Source organism: Pagrus pagrus, assembly GCF_965226575.1.
Source record: "Pagrus pagrus genome assembly, chromosome: 8".
Classification (NCBI taxonomy): domain Eukaryota; kingdom Metazoa; phylum Chordata; class Actinopteri; order Spariformes; family Sparidae; genus Pagrus; species Pagrus pagrus.
The window spans coordinates 9468632-9483827 of NC_140192.1; the positions used below are offsets into that span (position 1 = coordinate 9468632).

General features: G+C 40.8%; 3 protein-coding genes across 4 annotated transcripts; 1 reads left to right on the forward strand and 2 right to left on the reverse strand.

Annotated features, from left to right (window-relative positions):
* Positions 1-1412: 1412 nt before the first annotated feature.
* On the forward strand, positions 1413-8811 carry smyd1b (SET and MYND domain containing 1b). Its single transcript, XM_084359920.1, has 9 exons — positions 1413-1680; positions 3472-3648; positions 3797-4010; positions 4279-4409; positions 5947-6142; positions 7015-7107; positions 7231-7394; positions 7483-7651; positions 8447-8811. The coding sequence occupies exons 1-9, from the start codon at positions 1559-1561 to the stop codon at positions 8609-8611; spliced, it is 1431 nt and encodes a 476-aa protein (XP_084216046.1). The 5' UTR covers positions 1413-1558; the 3' UTR covers positions 8612-8811.
* A 1096-nt stretch (positions 8812-9907) lies between these two features.
* LOC311261370 (fatty acid-binding protein, liver-type) lies at positions 9908-10833 on the reverse strand. Its single transcript, XM_084359930.1, has 4 exons — positions 10725-10833; positions 10333-10505; positions 10094-10186; positions 9908-9998 (listed from the first exon to the last, which is right to left on the reverse strand). The coding sequence occupies exons 1-4, from the start codon at positions 10789-10791 to the stop codon at positions 9948-9950; spliced, it is 384 nt and encodes a 127-aa protein (XP_084216056.1). The 5' UTR covers positions 10792-10833; the 3' UTR covers positions 9908-9947.
* Positions 10834-12456: 1623 nt separating this feature from the next.
* Positions 12457-14830, reverse strand: LOC311261373 (isotocin-neurophysin IT 1-like). Of its 2 annotated transcripts, none has more exons than XM_084359933.1 (4): positions 14748-14830; positions 14526-14650; positions 13511-13715; positions 12457-12834 (listed from the first exon to the last, which is right to left on the reverse strand). In XM_084359933.1, the coding sequence occupies exons 2-4, from the start codon at positions 14643-14645 to the stop codon at positions 12689-12691; spliced, it is 471 nt and encodes a 156-aa protein (XP_084216059.1). In that variant the 5' UTR covers positions 14646-14650; positions 14748-14830; the 3' UTR covers positions 12457-12688. The 2 variants fall into 2 exon arrangements, with proteins under 2 accessions (XP_084216059.1, XP_084216060.1); XM_084359934.1 differs by having other exon boundaries at positions 14526-14647; positions 14748-14811.
* Positions 14831-15196: the final 366 nt, after the last annotated feature.

Consider the following 15196-nt stretch of genomic DNA (forward strand, 5'->3'; position numbering starts at 1 on the left):
CGATAAAAAAGCCTCATGTACCTCAATCAGAAGAGGCTAATCCAATCCGGCTCAGTCTGAACTCATTTTCAATCAGATCAAGAGGGGTGGTGTAAACATTCGATAATTCAAACGCTTAATCTGATCATTTTTCTCTGGTTGAAATAAATAAGTTCTTCCTGTGCGTATTCGCCTCACATGGGGGTCACATTAGGTGAAGTTGCGTTCAGGAGGAACAGAAAACATGGCAGTAACAAAACAGAACTGGTCTGTGTTTGAACCAGAACCACCGAACCAGAAACACAAATATTGTTCCCAGGATGTGGATCCATCTTAAAAATTCTTCTTCTTCTGTTACGTTTCCAGCAGATTTAGATGCTTCACACCTGGCGGAACCACTTTGCATATATCAAAACAGTTATGTCCAAATTAAATAATTTGGCCCGTGTAAACATACATCTTGTCTGATCACTTTACTCCATGTAAACCATTAAGTTGTAATCTTTAATCAGAATTATTGAATTGTCATTGTGGTCATTTTAAGGTCCTGTGTGTCAGATTTGCAGTATAATATTAATAATTATGTTTTTATTGGTGTATAATTGCCTGAAAATAAAAATCTAGAGAGGGCCTTTCCTGGTTTTAGCAACCACCATGGGGGAGGGTGAGACAAGGGGAGTTCAGTTGGTTGCAACCACACGGCTAGATGCCACTAAATGCCACACACTGGAAAACAGTAGTATCGATGATGTAATCTGGGTACCGTGCATGGCTGAGAATAAAACTGAAACCTTGAAGTTTAAAGGATAAGCAAGACATTCTGGCTAATACTGATAGGTCTCTGAAGAAGAAGAAGAGAAAGTTTGGATGAAAATGTGAGGATGCTCTCATGTTGTGGGCTCTGACCTCCATTCTGGCGACTCTGAAGCTTGTCCCCCCTCCACAGAGTGTGTGTGTCTTTGAAAGCAATGATTTTAAGTTATGTCATAACTTAACTAGAGAGAGAGTTTGAGAAAGCACCAGAACATGGTAGGCAGAGAGAGACTTCTCGGCAGCTGTCAAGCGTCACCACACACTCCTGACAGGCAGCAGCAACTGAGGGCCAAAAATAACCCTCATGGTCTGGGCCCCTACCAATTCATGGTCGGGGGCCGGGGGGCTTTCTGTCAGCTAACAGGAGAAAAAGCAAAACAACTGACCATAGAATGAAAAAAAACAAGATGCTCAACAAGTTTCGACACGTTTCAGATGTGTTACTTTCTGACAAGGTCGCTGGTTTTAATGACAGCTGGGTCCTTTCAAGACATTTTATTTCTCAGTGGACCAGCGAGACAAGTCACCACCAACCTATTCTTTGCATCTGTTGGTACAGTTCAAGAAGTGGATGGCTATTTTAGTACCGCGGGTGTGGAATGTGCAGTTGTCATTGAAGAACACAGAGGGCGAGGATTGGTCTACGAGTTCCTCAACTACGCTATCGCTGTATTTAACTCCTCTGTGCCTCTCTAACACTCCTCTCTCATCCGTTCACCGCTGACCATCGCTGTTCACCAGCATCTCAGGAACCTGTGCAGCTACCATGGAGAACGTGACAATATTTGACTCACCTGGAAAGGGGAGGGGTCTGAAGGCCGCCAAGGAGTTTTGGGCAGGAGATGTGATTTTTTCTGAGCCCAGTCTCGCAGCTGTCGTGTTTGACAGGTAAAGTAATGATGGAAATTGTGACGGTGGACGCTCAGTGGTGGGGGCTGTCTTTAGATGTGGTCATTCTGGGGATATTTGGGTATTTTAACAATATATTTTTTGCGTAAGAAATCAAGATTTTTTACGCTGTTTGCCTTTTTAAAGGCCACACGGTCTGATTTTTGTTTTGACAATGATACAAGTGTTCCCTAGTCTTGGGGTAGTTTGTCATGTTGATGTGATTTCACGTCGACACGTGCCTGCAGCTCATCCTCAGGGGAAAATTTTTACATAGCTGTAACTGAATAGCTGCTGGTAACATGTAAGAACAAGCATGACAGCAACCTTATCTGAAACAACCAGAAACAAAGTTCCTCTTGGTTAATAACTAACCTTGAAATGTGTAAGACAAAAATGTGACAGCTAAAATCAGTCTTCTAGATAACAATGCTTTTTTTCATTTACTGTCAGAATTCCCATGTGTTTCTGAGTTATGACTTTTAAGGGATCATTTAACAATATCTTGGAAAATAGCAAGGTGTAAAGTCCAAGAAAAGTTAGGGGCAGCCTATATTGAATATGTTTTTCATAAAACTAACTAGACTTTACATCAAGTTTCCTCTGTTGAAGAAGTACCCATAATCCGAGGAACCCTAATCCTGGCTATTTTTAAAGCTTTTACAACTGACTCTCTCTCTGAAGACTGTGAGGTGGGTTACGGTAATGTTTTGTGATGATATGATCAAAAGGAATAACCTTTAATCCTCATCTGAAACATTGTCTTTAAAATATTGCACTTTTACAGGGCATTTGGTCACCACTAAGGCAACTCCAACATGCTTAACTCTTTGTTGGACAGCTGTCTCTTTGGTCAGTTCTTTTTCTGTCGTACCCCCTCAGCTCAGACGGGCTCAGGTACCCCTTCATTGATACCACCTGTCAAGATCCTAATGCATTTATTTGAAATGTCTAAACATGTCAATGTTGAGGTCAACCTAGTCAAGTCTACAATAGTAGCCTACTAGCTACGTCTTGTTTCGAGTGTTTTAACCATTCATACAAACTCGATCACCAGAATAAACGTTCAATGTATGTTTACGTTACGTTTATTCTCACGTTTCTTTATGTTTAATGTTGTGACAGCCCTGTCCTTATGGTGTGGTTAGGTTTTGGTACAAAACCCACTTGGTTAGTGTGAGGAAACGTCTAGTCTCTGTTTTGGCCACAAACATGGCAGAGACACCCTGTTTTGTCGCTGTTTTGTCCAACGTTTTTTGTTGCTCCAACACGGCAAATTGTCCAGAAGTCTCCTTAAAAAAATATCCACTGCGCTGTTAAAATTAAAATATTGACTTTACGTAGAAAAAGTCAGGAAACCAATAACCTCAAAATTACCAAGTGAATTAGCCCATTACATTTAAGTTGTATGAGCTAAAAAGTTTGAACAACTTAAAATTGACAAAGTGACTTTACTTGATACAACTGAGCAAACTGATGACCAAGTGTTGTTCAAACTTTCTATCTCATACAACTTTATTAACTAAAGTAAAGTCAACTTGCAGCACAGCGTACAGGTGTTAGGCTGCTCTTAACTCATTAGGTGGACATTTTGTTTTTCTTCAAATTGTTGTTTTTTGTGTTTTTTCTAATTAGTTGAGCTACTCCACAATCTTTTTACGCACCCCTGGGTAAGTGCAGTTCTAAGCCTACCCCTGGGTCATCCCTGTCTCTTGTATCTACAATATGCATGTGCTGTGACGTACGTATCATGACATCTTCCATTCTTCTGTCTCCTCTCTTCTTCTGCAGTCTAGCAGAGCGTATGTGCCACAGCTGTTTCCGCAGTCAACCGAAGCTACAGAGGTGCGGCCAGTGCAAATTTGCTCATTACTGTGACCGAACTTGCCAGCGTGCCGGCTGGGCCGAACACAAGCAAGAATGTGGTGCCATCAAAGCTTTTGGCAAAGCACCGAATGAGAGCATCCGGTAAGTGGAAATGATAAGTAAATGGTGAGAGACAGACAGTATGTGTCAATCACTTCTTTTAACTTAATATGAGATAATGTGTGTCTGATCTTCTTGTGACCCTTGAAGTCACGTCTTCCTCTTCTTCACTGTTCTTTTGTGTGGTCAGTTTGGTGGCCCGCATCCTGTGGCGTCTCGACAAGGAGGGGAGCGTGGTGTCTGACATGCAGCTGACCACGCTGGACGAGCTGGAGGACCACATCCATGACATGCAAGAGGATGAGCTGAAGGAGTTCAAAGTGGACATCCACAATTTTGTAGACTACTGGCCCCGCTCCAGCAAGCAGCACAGGATTGAGGAAGTCTCACATCTTTTTGGCGTGGTGCGTTTATATGTGTTGTCCTTTTATTGGCCATCACATGTCTTTCTGTTATGTAGCCCGGTCTAATTTACAATTAGAAAATTAAATTATGCGTTTAAAAAGTGATGGCGACATGTAGCTAGCACAGGCTTATATTTGTCCTTTGACCCTCAAAGAAATGAGAGGAGACATCGATGCAAATAGTGAAAAAATACTAATAAGAGTTTTATGAAATTCATAATGTGAACAAGCGGTGTGTTAACATGAATATGTCCCCTTTTCCTCTCAGGTTAACTGTAACGGTTTCACTGTGAGCGACCAGAGGGGCCTTCAGGCAGTAGGAGTTGGGCTTTTCCCAAATTTGTGTCTAGTGAATCATGACTGTTGGCCAAACTGCACTGTGATCCTCAACCACGGCAAGTAAGTAAAAACAACAACACTTTATTTGGGAGTACTCTTCAATGACTTTTTTGTAACGTGATTAAAAGTTGTTTTCGGAGTTTGTGTGTATCTGTGCTGCTGTGGATGTGTGTGTGTGTGTGTGTGTGTGTGTGTGTGTGTGTGTGTATGTGGATGTGTGTTCGGTTTGGTGTAAAACTGCTTCCTGTTTGTCTTTCAGTCAATCGGCTGTGAATACTTTGTATCATTCTCAACGGAGGTGCGTTACCTCAACCTGAGCCTTTTTTTTATTCATTAGATCACCATTTAAACTGCTTAATCAACATGTCACTACACATAACCGCCTTCCTCCCTCCCACTCCATTCGTTTTAGAAAATTAAGTCTCTGTCCGTAGTTCCCTTTGCACTGTAGGCTCGATGTGACTCTTCACATCAGATGTCCACGTGCTTCTTGAATGCTCTAACTTAATTGAGCTTATTCACCATAACAAAAGGCTGATATGGGTTTTTTCCCTGCACATTTCGTCACCTGCCTAAAGCTCGTTTTTCACACTTTATCTAACCATCCATCAAGTCCACACAAAGATTTCCTTGCGTGCTGCCACCGGTCACTTTGTGTGTTTTTCCATGTGTGATCACGCTGTGTGTTTGTCTGTCAAACAACACAGGTTGCTGTGTGAGAGTGAATCAGCGGCTTCTCTCATTTATAACAACTATCCTTCCAATTGGTTCACCTCTAACACCATGTCCCAGCAAGCTTAAACAATACCTCCATTTATGTATTGTGTTTTTAAAGCTAAATAGTCACGATTATTGAATATTTAAGCCTTATATTGTTATTATTGATTTTTTTGTTGTTTTTTTTGTGTGGATTGGTTTGTCACACATTTGTTAAATGAAGGGAGAAATCGCAAATTTGATATATTTACCGTCCATAAAATGTCCTGTGAAGTGAAATCAGTGTGTTCAAACAGCTGCTAAATGTAGACAAGGAAGCACACGGACTTGTACTGTGATGCCCGGACAAATGGGCACTTTTTACAAGGACAGAAATACCTGAATGTATACCATTTAATGCCAAAATTACAAGAGGAGTTTGGGGATATCGCAGTTATTAGATGTTACTACATGTGCGTACACACAGCTAAAACAGTGTGTTCACATGCAGCCCACACAACCTCTGAATATGGTCTGAGGGAAAGGATCTCAAATGCGTCTTCAATGCGTCTTGGGGGTGTTCACACCTGAACTTAGAGCTGTGAGATGAAATAGGATCACTCTGGACGTCTGTTGATAGCAAGTATGAACAGGGGTGTAGAAAAGGAAATGAAATTCATGAAATGAATGATCTGAATACTGGCTTAAGTGTGAAATAATCTCTCTGATACATATTAACATCCACTTCTCCAATCCTTCAACTGGATTGACTGAACTGAAAGAAACACTCTGGAACAGGGTTTCACCATTCATCTAAAACTATAAATGAATGAATTGAACAAGTCAATCTGCGTGTGTTTCTGCACGTCTGCTTTTCTTTAACCGCGTTTCTCTTCCTCAGGATCGAGCTGCGTTCTCTCGGTAAGATCGAAGAGGGAGAGGAGCTGACAGTCGCATACGTGGACTTCCTGAATCTGTCAGAGGAGAGACAAAGACTGTTGAAGGAACAATACTTCTTTGACTGCACATGTGAGCACTGCAAGAACCGAACCAAGGATGACTTGAAGATGGCGGGAAGGGAAGTGGAGGGAGTCAAGGTTTGTCTCTATTGAGAGAATATATTGGATAGTGCACAGGGCAGAAAGGACTAAGCCCTCTCATTGCATTTAGTACTGGATGATAAGGAGAGACGGGGAAACATGAGGAGCAGAGCCACTGTGACTATTTTTAAGCAGAGATAACTCCCAACAGACTGTATGTGTGTGCATAGGAAAACAGTGACGTAAACTTCAATCTCTTAATTACTTCAATTACTTATCAGTATTTGAATGTATTTCCATGCAAGATGAATTATTATCTGATCTATTTTACACCACATTATGTAATCTATCTTCAACTTCCAATTCCAAACGGCTAAGGGTGATCATTTAATACTCTGAGATGTGTAAATCAATACTTGACACACCATAAAAAGAGAGATAATCACCATGACCTTGAATGACACAGTTTGTCATTATCTCAATCTGTGAAACATTACACCTCTGTCAGAGTGACGGTTGCCAGTTCGCTCTGTGTCTGTATGTGTGGGTCACAAGTTATAAATAGCATGTGTACGGGAAAAGTATATGGAGTTTATCACTGAAATCTGTCATACTGACCATAACTAGATAATCATGTTATGCCAGATTTGGCTGTCTAATAACAACTCTTAAGAATTGTCTTGAATAGTATCGGGTAAATATTAGTTTTTTTTTTATCAGGGAAGTAAACATGACAGGGCTTCTTCAGCAGGGTAAAGGTCCTCTTAAGATAAAAATAATCAGGCCTTCACCTTTATGGACTGTGTAAAGGTGACCGGTGTTGTCTTTAAGAGTCTTTCATTGGCAGTGTGTTAATACGTGATCAGTGATGCATTCATTAAAATTCCCTCACTAAAATGTGATTATTGTCTCCCATCTTGAACTCGTAGCCTCCACCGGAGCAGGTGAAAGAAGCAACAGACTATTGTTTTGAAATGCTGGTGAAGATGGACAAGGCTCGATTAAGTGGCGACTACCATGAGGTAATACATCAAATCACCTACGACACTAAATACAAACCGGAATGAGTTGCTCAACGCGCTGTGCTACAGTACGTCAATGTTTTTAAAGATCTTAATTTTGTTTTTGTTTTTGTGTCTCTTCAGGTGGTAAAACTCTGCAGGGAAACCATCAACAAAACAGAGCCGGTTTTGGCTGACACTCACATCTACCTGCTGAGGATGTGGAGCACATTAAGTGAGGTGCAAGCTTACCTGCAGTACTTTGAAGACGCGGCAGACTACGCCCGCAAAATGGTGGATGGATACGTGTAAGCACAAAGACACTTCATGTTCTTTCAGAGTCTCAAGTTCGAAAACTTTCATGAAAACACTCAAATCAAATCTTTTCCCCGACAGGAAACTGTACCACCCCAACAATGCTGCTCTCGGTATGGCTGCCATGCGAGCAGGAGTGAATCACTGGCAGGCCGGGCTGATTGAGGTCGGCCACTCGATGGTCTGCAAGGCCTACGCCATTCTCATGGTCACCCACGGCCCAACACACCCCATCACCAAGGATCTGGAGGTAAACTTTACTGTTCTGGTTCACTCTCCCCACTGTCATAGCATCATTTAAGGCAGCAGCAGGCTGCTGTTTTCATCAAAAGAGTTGTAAAACCCCACCTGCTTCGCATCAAACAGCAGATAGACACAGTTACAGACGAGCTGGTCAACATGGTGAAGCATTTAGCAGCTAATGAGCCAGACTTTCAAACACGGAGCTAAAAAAGAAAGTAAATATTGAACTGACATTTGTCTGGTGGCCATAAACACAACTCCAAATGAATCATAATCTTGCAAGAACAAGTTTAGCTAATGTCAACCGTTATGTTCATAACTTGCTTTAGTCGCTCTAAAATCATTTCAAGCTGCCGTAAATCTCTAAATCTGTACACTAGTGCACCTGGATGTGGCTATGCTTTTGTTTAGCCCTGTAAAAATATGTTTTTGGCTAAATTTCTGTGAAAAGATACAGTTTAAGAGCTGTAGTATGGCTCATATCTCAAGATAAGTATTTTAACAGGAGATTTTACAGGTGAGAACGTGTTTTCTTACATGGTAAATTCAGATTTTATTCTGTTTAGCTTCTATAACACGTCTCCTTTCAGAGTTGTACAAATAATTGACAAATACACGCTTACATGTTTATATTAGTTCAGATTACTGTTCTGATTCACCTGTAGTTTCCCCACATAAGTTTTAAAAAAATGTGCTTGTGCAAAGTCAAAGCTCTCTGGGTTACAGGCCTTAATATTTACTGTGACAAATTCATGGGTGAACATTTTCAAGCGCCGACGTTTCCCTCCTGATGTTTCTACAGGCGATGCGTATGCAGACAGAGATGGAGCTGAGGATGTTCAAGCAGAACGAGTACGTTTACCACAGTATGAGAGACGCTGCTCTGAAGAACAAACCAATGACCATGATGCATGAACCCAAGGGTGTGGAGGAGGGCATCAAGAATCTCTTCCACCGGAGGAAGTAACCACAGCATCGCAGCCATTCGACGATCAAGAAAACCATCCCATTGTTTACCGTTACCAGTGTTCTGAGTGTTGGTGTGCGAGTCCACTCATTTAGTCACGTGGTCATTTTCTTTTGTAGTTCCACTTTTCATTAAAAACATGTCACGTCACAACTTGGGCATTTTGTTTTCAATAAACCCAGTGAAGCTACAGAAAATCATCTCAGCGATGTAGTCGTATTATTTAAACATGCGGCGCAAACATTTTGTACCTGCAGCTCATTGTGCCATCAAAACTTTACGTGAGAATTTCCCCCTTTTACACTTCCACTCAACTCCATTTTGGAGTCAAGTTTGACTTTTGGCAACTTTATACAACACTGCGTCAACCCTGAATAAGGCTTGAACTTCCCAACCAAATATCCCACCAGCTGTTTAAATAATTGTTGCTTGCACAAATGTAATAAAGTTGAGTGATATTCAATTAGGTAGTTTTGCTCTAAATAGCTTTTGTAATACGTCTTTGTATGAAAGACATTTTCTCTTATTTCCTTTTCAGTGTGACTACAGACATCCTTTAGTAGAGCAATGGTTTAAGAAAAGGCCAAATAAAAATGTTTTCCATTTAAAAAGAATTGAATGTTTAAAGTGTTTTGCAGTCAATATCTTCAATTTCAAAACTGTCCAAAAGGTGCAACATGGCCTGAAAGTGTCCTGGAACAACCTTTCCAGAATCCACTTATCTACAGTGGTGACTTGTTAAGTGTAATGACGGCAACCCCCCCACCCACCCAAGTATTGACACAACAGCTTAACACTTAATTTGCAGCCAGTGGTTTGTTGTTGTGGCCAGCTGCTACATTGAACTGTTGTGGAGCAAATCACTCCCCCTGCTGTTCACATCAGTTTAACCCTCCCCAACCCAGTTATCACTTTTAGCGACATCCTTATCCAACATTAAGGCCCCGTGACTGCACAGTCACACATTGTGTGTGACAAGACAGTGCCCAGAGTTACAGCAGCAGAGTAGAGATTAGTGATCACTCGTGTACCCTTTCTGCCCTGAAAATTGATTAAGCCCTTTTCAGCTCCTGTTGCTCATTATGCAATCAGTTCTGTCTCGCTCCCTGCAGTCAAGACAAGTGACCTTTAGTCTGTTTAAGTCCAAATACTTTTTGCGGCCTCCCACGATGTTCCAGTAACGCAAAGACTTTTAAATCCATTTTTGAATTACTGCCAGTTTAACATTTGGAAATAAAACTTGCCAGAATCTAGTTTGTCAGTCCCATTGTATGTCCAAAGAAACAAAGACAGCTGTGCCTTTCATATTTTTATTATCCCAAGTGAAGTAGTCTTTTTACACACGTTTGCTTATCCTCTTGTATACAATGCCACCAAGAGTCATAGTCTGTCAAAAAACAAAAAAAGGGAAAGTTTTAGAAACTTGTCAAGAGTCATGCAACAATGAATCAGCAAAATTATGCAGCACTTTGTATAACTCACATTGCAAATTGTGTTGGCATCCACCATTTCTGTGCAAGACTCGATCCCCTTCAGGCTGACCTTCAGTTTGTTGCCGTCACGCTTAACCACCGCCTCGAAGAAGAAGCAGGACGAGATAAGTTTATATCCCCAGACAGACGGATAAGCGTTTCTTGACCAAGGTCCAAAATGATTTAGTTACAGTGTGAAATTACCAGATAGTGCAAGTTTGAATCCTTAAATTTCGTGTCCTGGTTTACCTTCATCTTCTCTCCAGTGATGGTCTCCAGGTCTGCCTCCTTTCCAATGGTGAAGGTATTGACAAGGACCTTTGGGCCGGTGGTGACCGTCACTTTGAAGTCGTCACCGTTCTCCTCGATCTCAGAGACGCTCTTGATGTCCTTGCCTTTCTGGATGAGTTCATCAGGGAGACCTGAGACAGAAAAGCAACTGGTTAGGAAACCACTGCAGAAAGTGTTGCATCTGCTTCCGGACAGTTGTAAATTTAGACCTGTAGGTTAACATTGCTATGCAAGTCAACAATCCATGCTTGATTGCAAAACATTTAACAAAAGCCCAGTTTTACAGCCACTGTGTCAATTTGAAAGCTAGTAGTCAAAAATAACTTCATGAAAGAAAGCTGAACACTTACCGATCGCCTTCATGAAGGGCTCAAAGTTCTCCTGAGACTCCAGCTGGTATTTTCCAGAGAAAGACATGGTGACAGGCAGTGAAGATAAAGTGAGAAGTGGATATCTGCATGTTTTTATACTCTCAGACTCCAGCCCAGCAATCATTAACCACAGGTGTCTCCAATTAAGGCAGCTCCAGCCCACTTCTGGGCAGATCCACCACCACAGATAAGCACAGACAGAGATAACAAAGGTACAAGGTGACCAGACTAAAGTTGGGTAACTCTGACACAGAGGGGAAAATAGTAAATGTGTGACCGCATTTTGAAAGTCACACACTAACATATGATGACACTGTGTGTATCGTACCCCAAAAACAGCTGACTGGATATGATGTTGTTTGTTTTCAGTCTGCTGCTTACTTTCTTTCGTCATCCTCTTTCTGCCTCCTCGATCCTCAATGTCTCACAGTTTTCCACCCTTCTGTCTTTCCTTAAATCAACTCCTTCATATCTGTCCCTCGGTCCTTTGTCTAACACAGCTTTTTACACATTTTCTTCTTTTCTTTTTCTCTTTGTGAAAATAATATAATACGTTTTACAGATGTTTTTTTCTCTGAGCGCTGAATGTCATTGGTAAAATCTTCTTTTTAAACATCCCCTGCATTTCAGATGAAACGGTAATAAGTTAATACAACAAAATCTGCCATTGAAATAGGTGAAAAGTTACTAAGAACAAAAAGTTAGAGGCTGCCAACGCAGTGACCACGGTTTGAGTCTGTGTTTCAACATTTGTAATAAATTCACAGTAATTTCAAGCCAACATAAAACAGATATTTTTGACAGGAAGTCGGTCCATCTGCAGCCGTGTTTTTCACAACAAAATGGATATATATATTTAAGAAGACCTCGGTACATCTTCTGCCATGTTTGTGGCAATCAAAGCATGATTTTTTGTCCAAAACCTAACCAAAGCAAAAGCATGGCACTGTGACAAGAGGAAAAATGAAAATTGAATCTAAAGAACCGTAAAGTTTTGATTTATCCGTGGTTTTGCGGGAACGTACTTTATTAACATTTATTCTAGCGACAGGGTTGCTTCAGTTTAGATTAATAAGAAGTGTGCATAGTTTTTATGTTATATTCGTAGTTAAAATACCTATTTTTGTGCAATCTGTCATATATTCATTTTATTAAAAGGTTGATATTTATGCCATTTTTTTCAGCAGCTGGTAAAAACCATGAACAACTGAACTCAGTGTGAACAGTAATCTACAAATCATTACAAGGGTCCTTTACTCAGATGACGTTACTATTCAAGATAAGAGAACACAAGAGAGAGCTTTCACAGAGCAGATCAAGAGATGAACATATAATTGAATCAGGCACACTGTCAATAATCTCTCATCAGTGTTTCAGAGTGGTGTAGTAAATCTATTTGGCCCTCACCTTTTTTACAAAACAGGAGCTTAAGGTTAAACCGCGAGGTTAACAAAAATGGAACAAAGGTGACTACCGCACCAGATAACTGTTATAACTGTTGCAACAGTGTCACTGGAGCTGCCATGAAAACACACACAGTGTCATGTTAGGGTCCTTTGGATTATGCAAAGCTGAACTTCTGAAAGATAAAGACGGCTGTGGGCTTTGTACATTTGGTGATAGTAACACTGAGCCTGATAAGCTTTATGCTGACTTCCTCTAAAAGGATTTAAAAGGTTTTGTGACTCTTAAGTAAAAAAACAACACTTAATACTCTCTCAAAACTTTATTTCAACATGCAGATATCTGGATGACCACTGTCAGTATTCATCCCTATTTTCATACATAAAAATATATTGACAAAGGCACTCTACAGAAGTACTCCAGGGGAAAGAGCAAAATCAGACAAACAGAGAAGAACAACCATGTGAACTACAACTAATTGTCCCATTTCGTCTCCACGGCTGAAGAGTTTCCCATGAGACCTTGGTGTCAGCAGCAGCTCATTGGTGAATTCGATGAGGAGAAGTGTGACCTGCCAGATGCAGGAGCCTGAGGATGATGTCACCGGTGTCGCTGCCTTCGAATTGGCTGCTTTGGTCGTCTCCCTCCTCCTCGATGAGGCAGGATTGGTCTGTGGTGCAGCTCTCTGTGGCAGATAAGTAAAGGAGGAGTTATTACTCAGATGATGGTGGTCTCTCGTTGCAAACATACAACTTTACAATATGTTGTTATCAGCTTTTGTGACCCGGGAGCATGAACCTCTTTGAGGAATGATCAAAGCAAAGTTCACGGTGACTGAAGAAGAAAATGCACAGACAAGAGTATGTTGCTTTTTTAACTTCACTTTACACTGGGGAAAACATTTATGGTATCAAAAATACCGGTATAAGTAAATTATAAATATATTCACATGTATGCATATACAGTATATCGGAAATCGTCTGATTGCCGACAAAAGAAATTCACTTAAAAATGTGATACTTTGGCTCTGATGCATGCAGTCTTCAAAGTAACAAGTAACTAATGCTGTCACATACATGTAGTGGAGTAAAATGTACAATATTTGCCTCCAAAATCTAGTGGAGTGGTAATATAAGTTATCAGAAAATGGAAATACTTAAATAAAGTACAAGTTCCTGAAAAATAAGCTAAATCAAAGCTTGTAATTTAATAGAGAGATGCTAGAAAATCACATAAATCAATCAAGTAACTAAGTATATTTGATCAGGTACTGTACTTGAACACAACTCTGAGGTACTTGTATTTTAAATGTACTTTTACTTTAGTAAAGGGTCTGAATACTACTAAATGTACTTCCTGACCTGCATCGCAGCAGAGCCCTGAAGCAGCGCAGCGTCCTCCTTCAGATCCACAGGGTCTCCCTCCCGCCTGGCAGGGGGTGAGCAGGTAGTTCTCCTCCACACAGTGAGCTGTTTCTGGGGAGCCCAGCAGACAGCCGAGGCCCTCCCCGCAGCAGATGCTGGGGCCGAAGCAGCGGCCCCTGTCTCCGGGGCCACACGACATGCACTGGTGGAGGAAATGACTGATTATTAGGATGTAATGTCAAAGCAAGTTAGGACTGTGCAGAGCATATTTATTAGTGAAGCTTTCTGAAGGGACTCTTTGACTTTTATTAGCTTTTTTTTCTGTGTGAGCACGAGAGTTTCAGTCAAAAATGCAGATCTTTTAAGTGCAACTGTCAAGATTCAAACAAAACTTTTCTCAGAAGCTACTTTGGTTGCTCTTTTTGAGGTTTCTTCCGTTTTTGTCCCTGTTTAAGTTTTTTTTGTGAGCTCTTCCTGATCTGAATCAAAGATGTAAGAGGTACAGATTATAAAACCCTTTGGGTCAAATGTGTGACTTGTGATTTGGGTTATTATAGTTTGGGATTTTTCAATAGCTTTTATTTAAATTTCATTTTCATTTTTGTTTTTAATTTAGTGTAGTTTGGTGGGTATGCTCATTTCAGTTGAGTTTTTATTGTTTAAAAATGTTGAGTTTTTATTAGTTTTAGTATTTTTTGAATATCGGGTATTTTTCAGGGGTAAGATTTAGAGAGTTAGCGAGTCACCTAGACATCCCATCAGTCTCAATAAACACATCATGCACAGTATAATATCAAATTGTTTTTGCTTTTTGTCTTAAGTCTAGTTTTTATCCTCATTTCAGTCAACTAAAATGTTTTTCAACACCTAGTTTTCATTTTAATTTTAGTCAACTAGGCTATAATAACTTTCCTGAGTTGTTGTTGTGGATTCGTCTCTGTAAATCGAGCAAACATTTCTCAGTTTTATGCTTCACAATGGAAGTCAAATAGTAGTAGCAGCAGCCTCTCACCCTGCGCAGCGGTGCATCCATGATGGACCTCTTCCCTCCGATGGGACAGTTAGAGATGTAACACGCTGAACATACAGACAGGAGGAAAACAAGGCACACGGACACGGCAGCTCCAGTCATCTCTGCTGAGAGAGTCAAAGAAAGATGGAAATATAAAACCAGTTAATACCCAAACAATCTCAAAATTCAAGAAAGATATGAATCGACAGAAGAAAAACTCACTTGTTGCGTAATCTCTTGACGAGCAGTCGACTTCAAGTGATCGTTTCAGATGTTCAGATACTTCTTGGGCGTCTCTGACCTGTCTTATATACCTCCAGGGCTTCTTTGGAGAGTGACACAGAAACCCAAAAGCCACTTAGAGATCCTTAATGAGCCCCTTTAAGTTACCGTCACCTCTGGAGATGATGAAGCTGACCACTGGGCGGGCCGCGGGTCAAAGGGCCAGCCACTTCTGTGGCCCGCTGTGCTTTTTGCTATTGAGAATCGTTTTAGAAAAGGCCCGTGGTGCGTGACCGTGCATGTTAGAGACGACAGGAAAGGAAGCGAGGTCAAGTGGAGAATGGAGATGAAATTATTCATAGTGGACACGTGTATAGTACAACTTTAATCTGCTTTTACTTAAGAAAGAGAAGAAGAGGTGCATTTTAAAGACTTATTAAGCATCTTTT

Coding starts and splice junctions, on each gene's coding strand:
- LOC311261370 (XM_084359930.1), bottom strand. CDS start 10,791: ATGTCTTTCTCTGGAAAATACCAGCTGGAGTCTCAGGAGAACTTTGAG. Junction 10,506..10,724: donor GCCCTTCATGAAGGCGATCG/GTAAGTGTTCAG, acceptor TTTCTGTCTCAG/GTCTCCCTGATGAACTCATC. Junction 9,999..10,093: donor ATGCCAACACAATTTGCAAT/GTGAGTTATACA, acceptor GTTTTTTGACAG/ACTATGACTCTTGGTGGCAT.
- smyd1b (XM_084359920.1), top strand. CDS start 1,559: ATGGAGAACGTGACAATATTTGACTCACCTGGAAAGGGGAGGGGTCTG. Junction 3,649..3,796: donor GCACCGAATGAGAGCATCCG/GTAAGTGGAAAT, acceptor TTGTGTGGTCAG/TTTGGTGGCCCGCATCCTGT. Junction 4,410..5,946: donor GTGATCCTCAACCACGGCAA/GTAAGTAAAAAC, acceptor TCTCTTCCTCAG/GATCGAGCTGCGTTCTCTCG.
- LOC311261373 (XM_084359933.1), bottom strand. CDS start 14,645: ATGACTGGAGCTGCCGTGTCCGTGTGCCTTGTTTTCCTCCTGTCTGTA. Junction 13,716..14,525: donor TGGATGCACCGCTGCGCAGG/GTGAGAGGCTGC, acceptor TTCCTCCACCAG/TGCATGTCGTGTGGCCCCGG. Junction 12,835..13,510: donor AGGGCTCTGCTGCGATGCAG/GTCAGGAAGTAC, acceptor TATCTGCCACAG/AGAGCTGCACCACAGACCAA.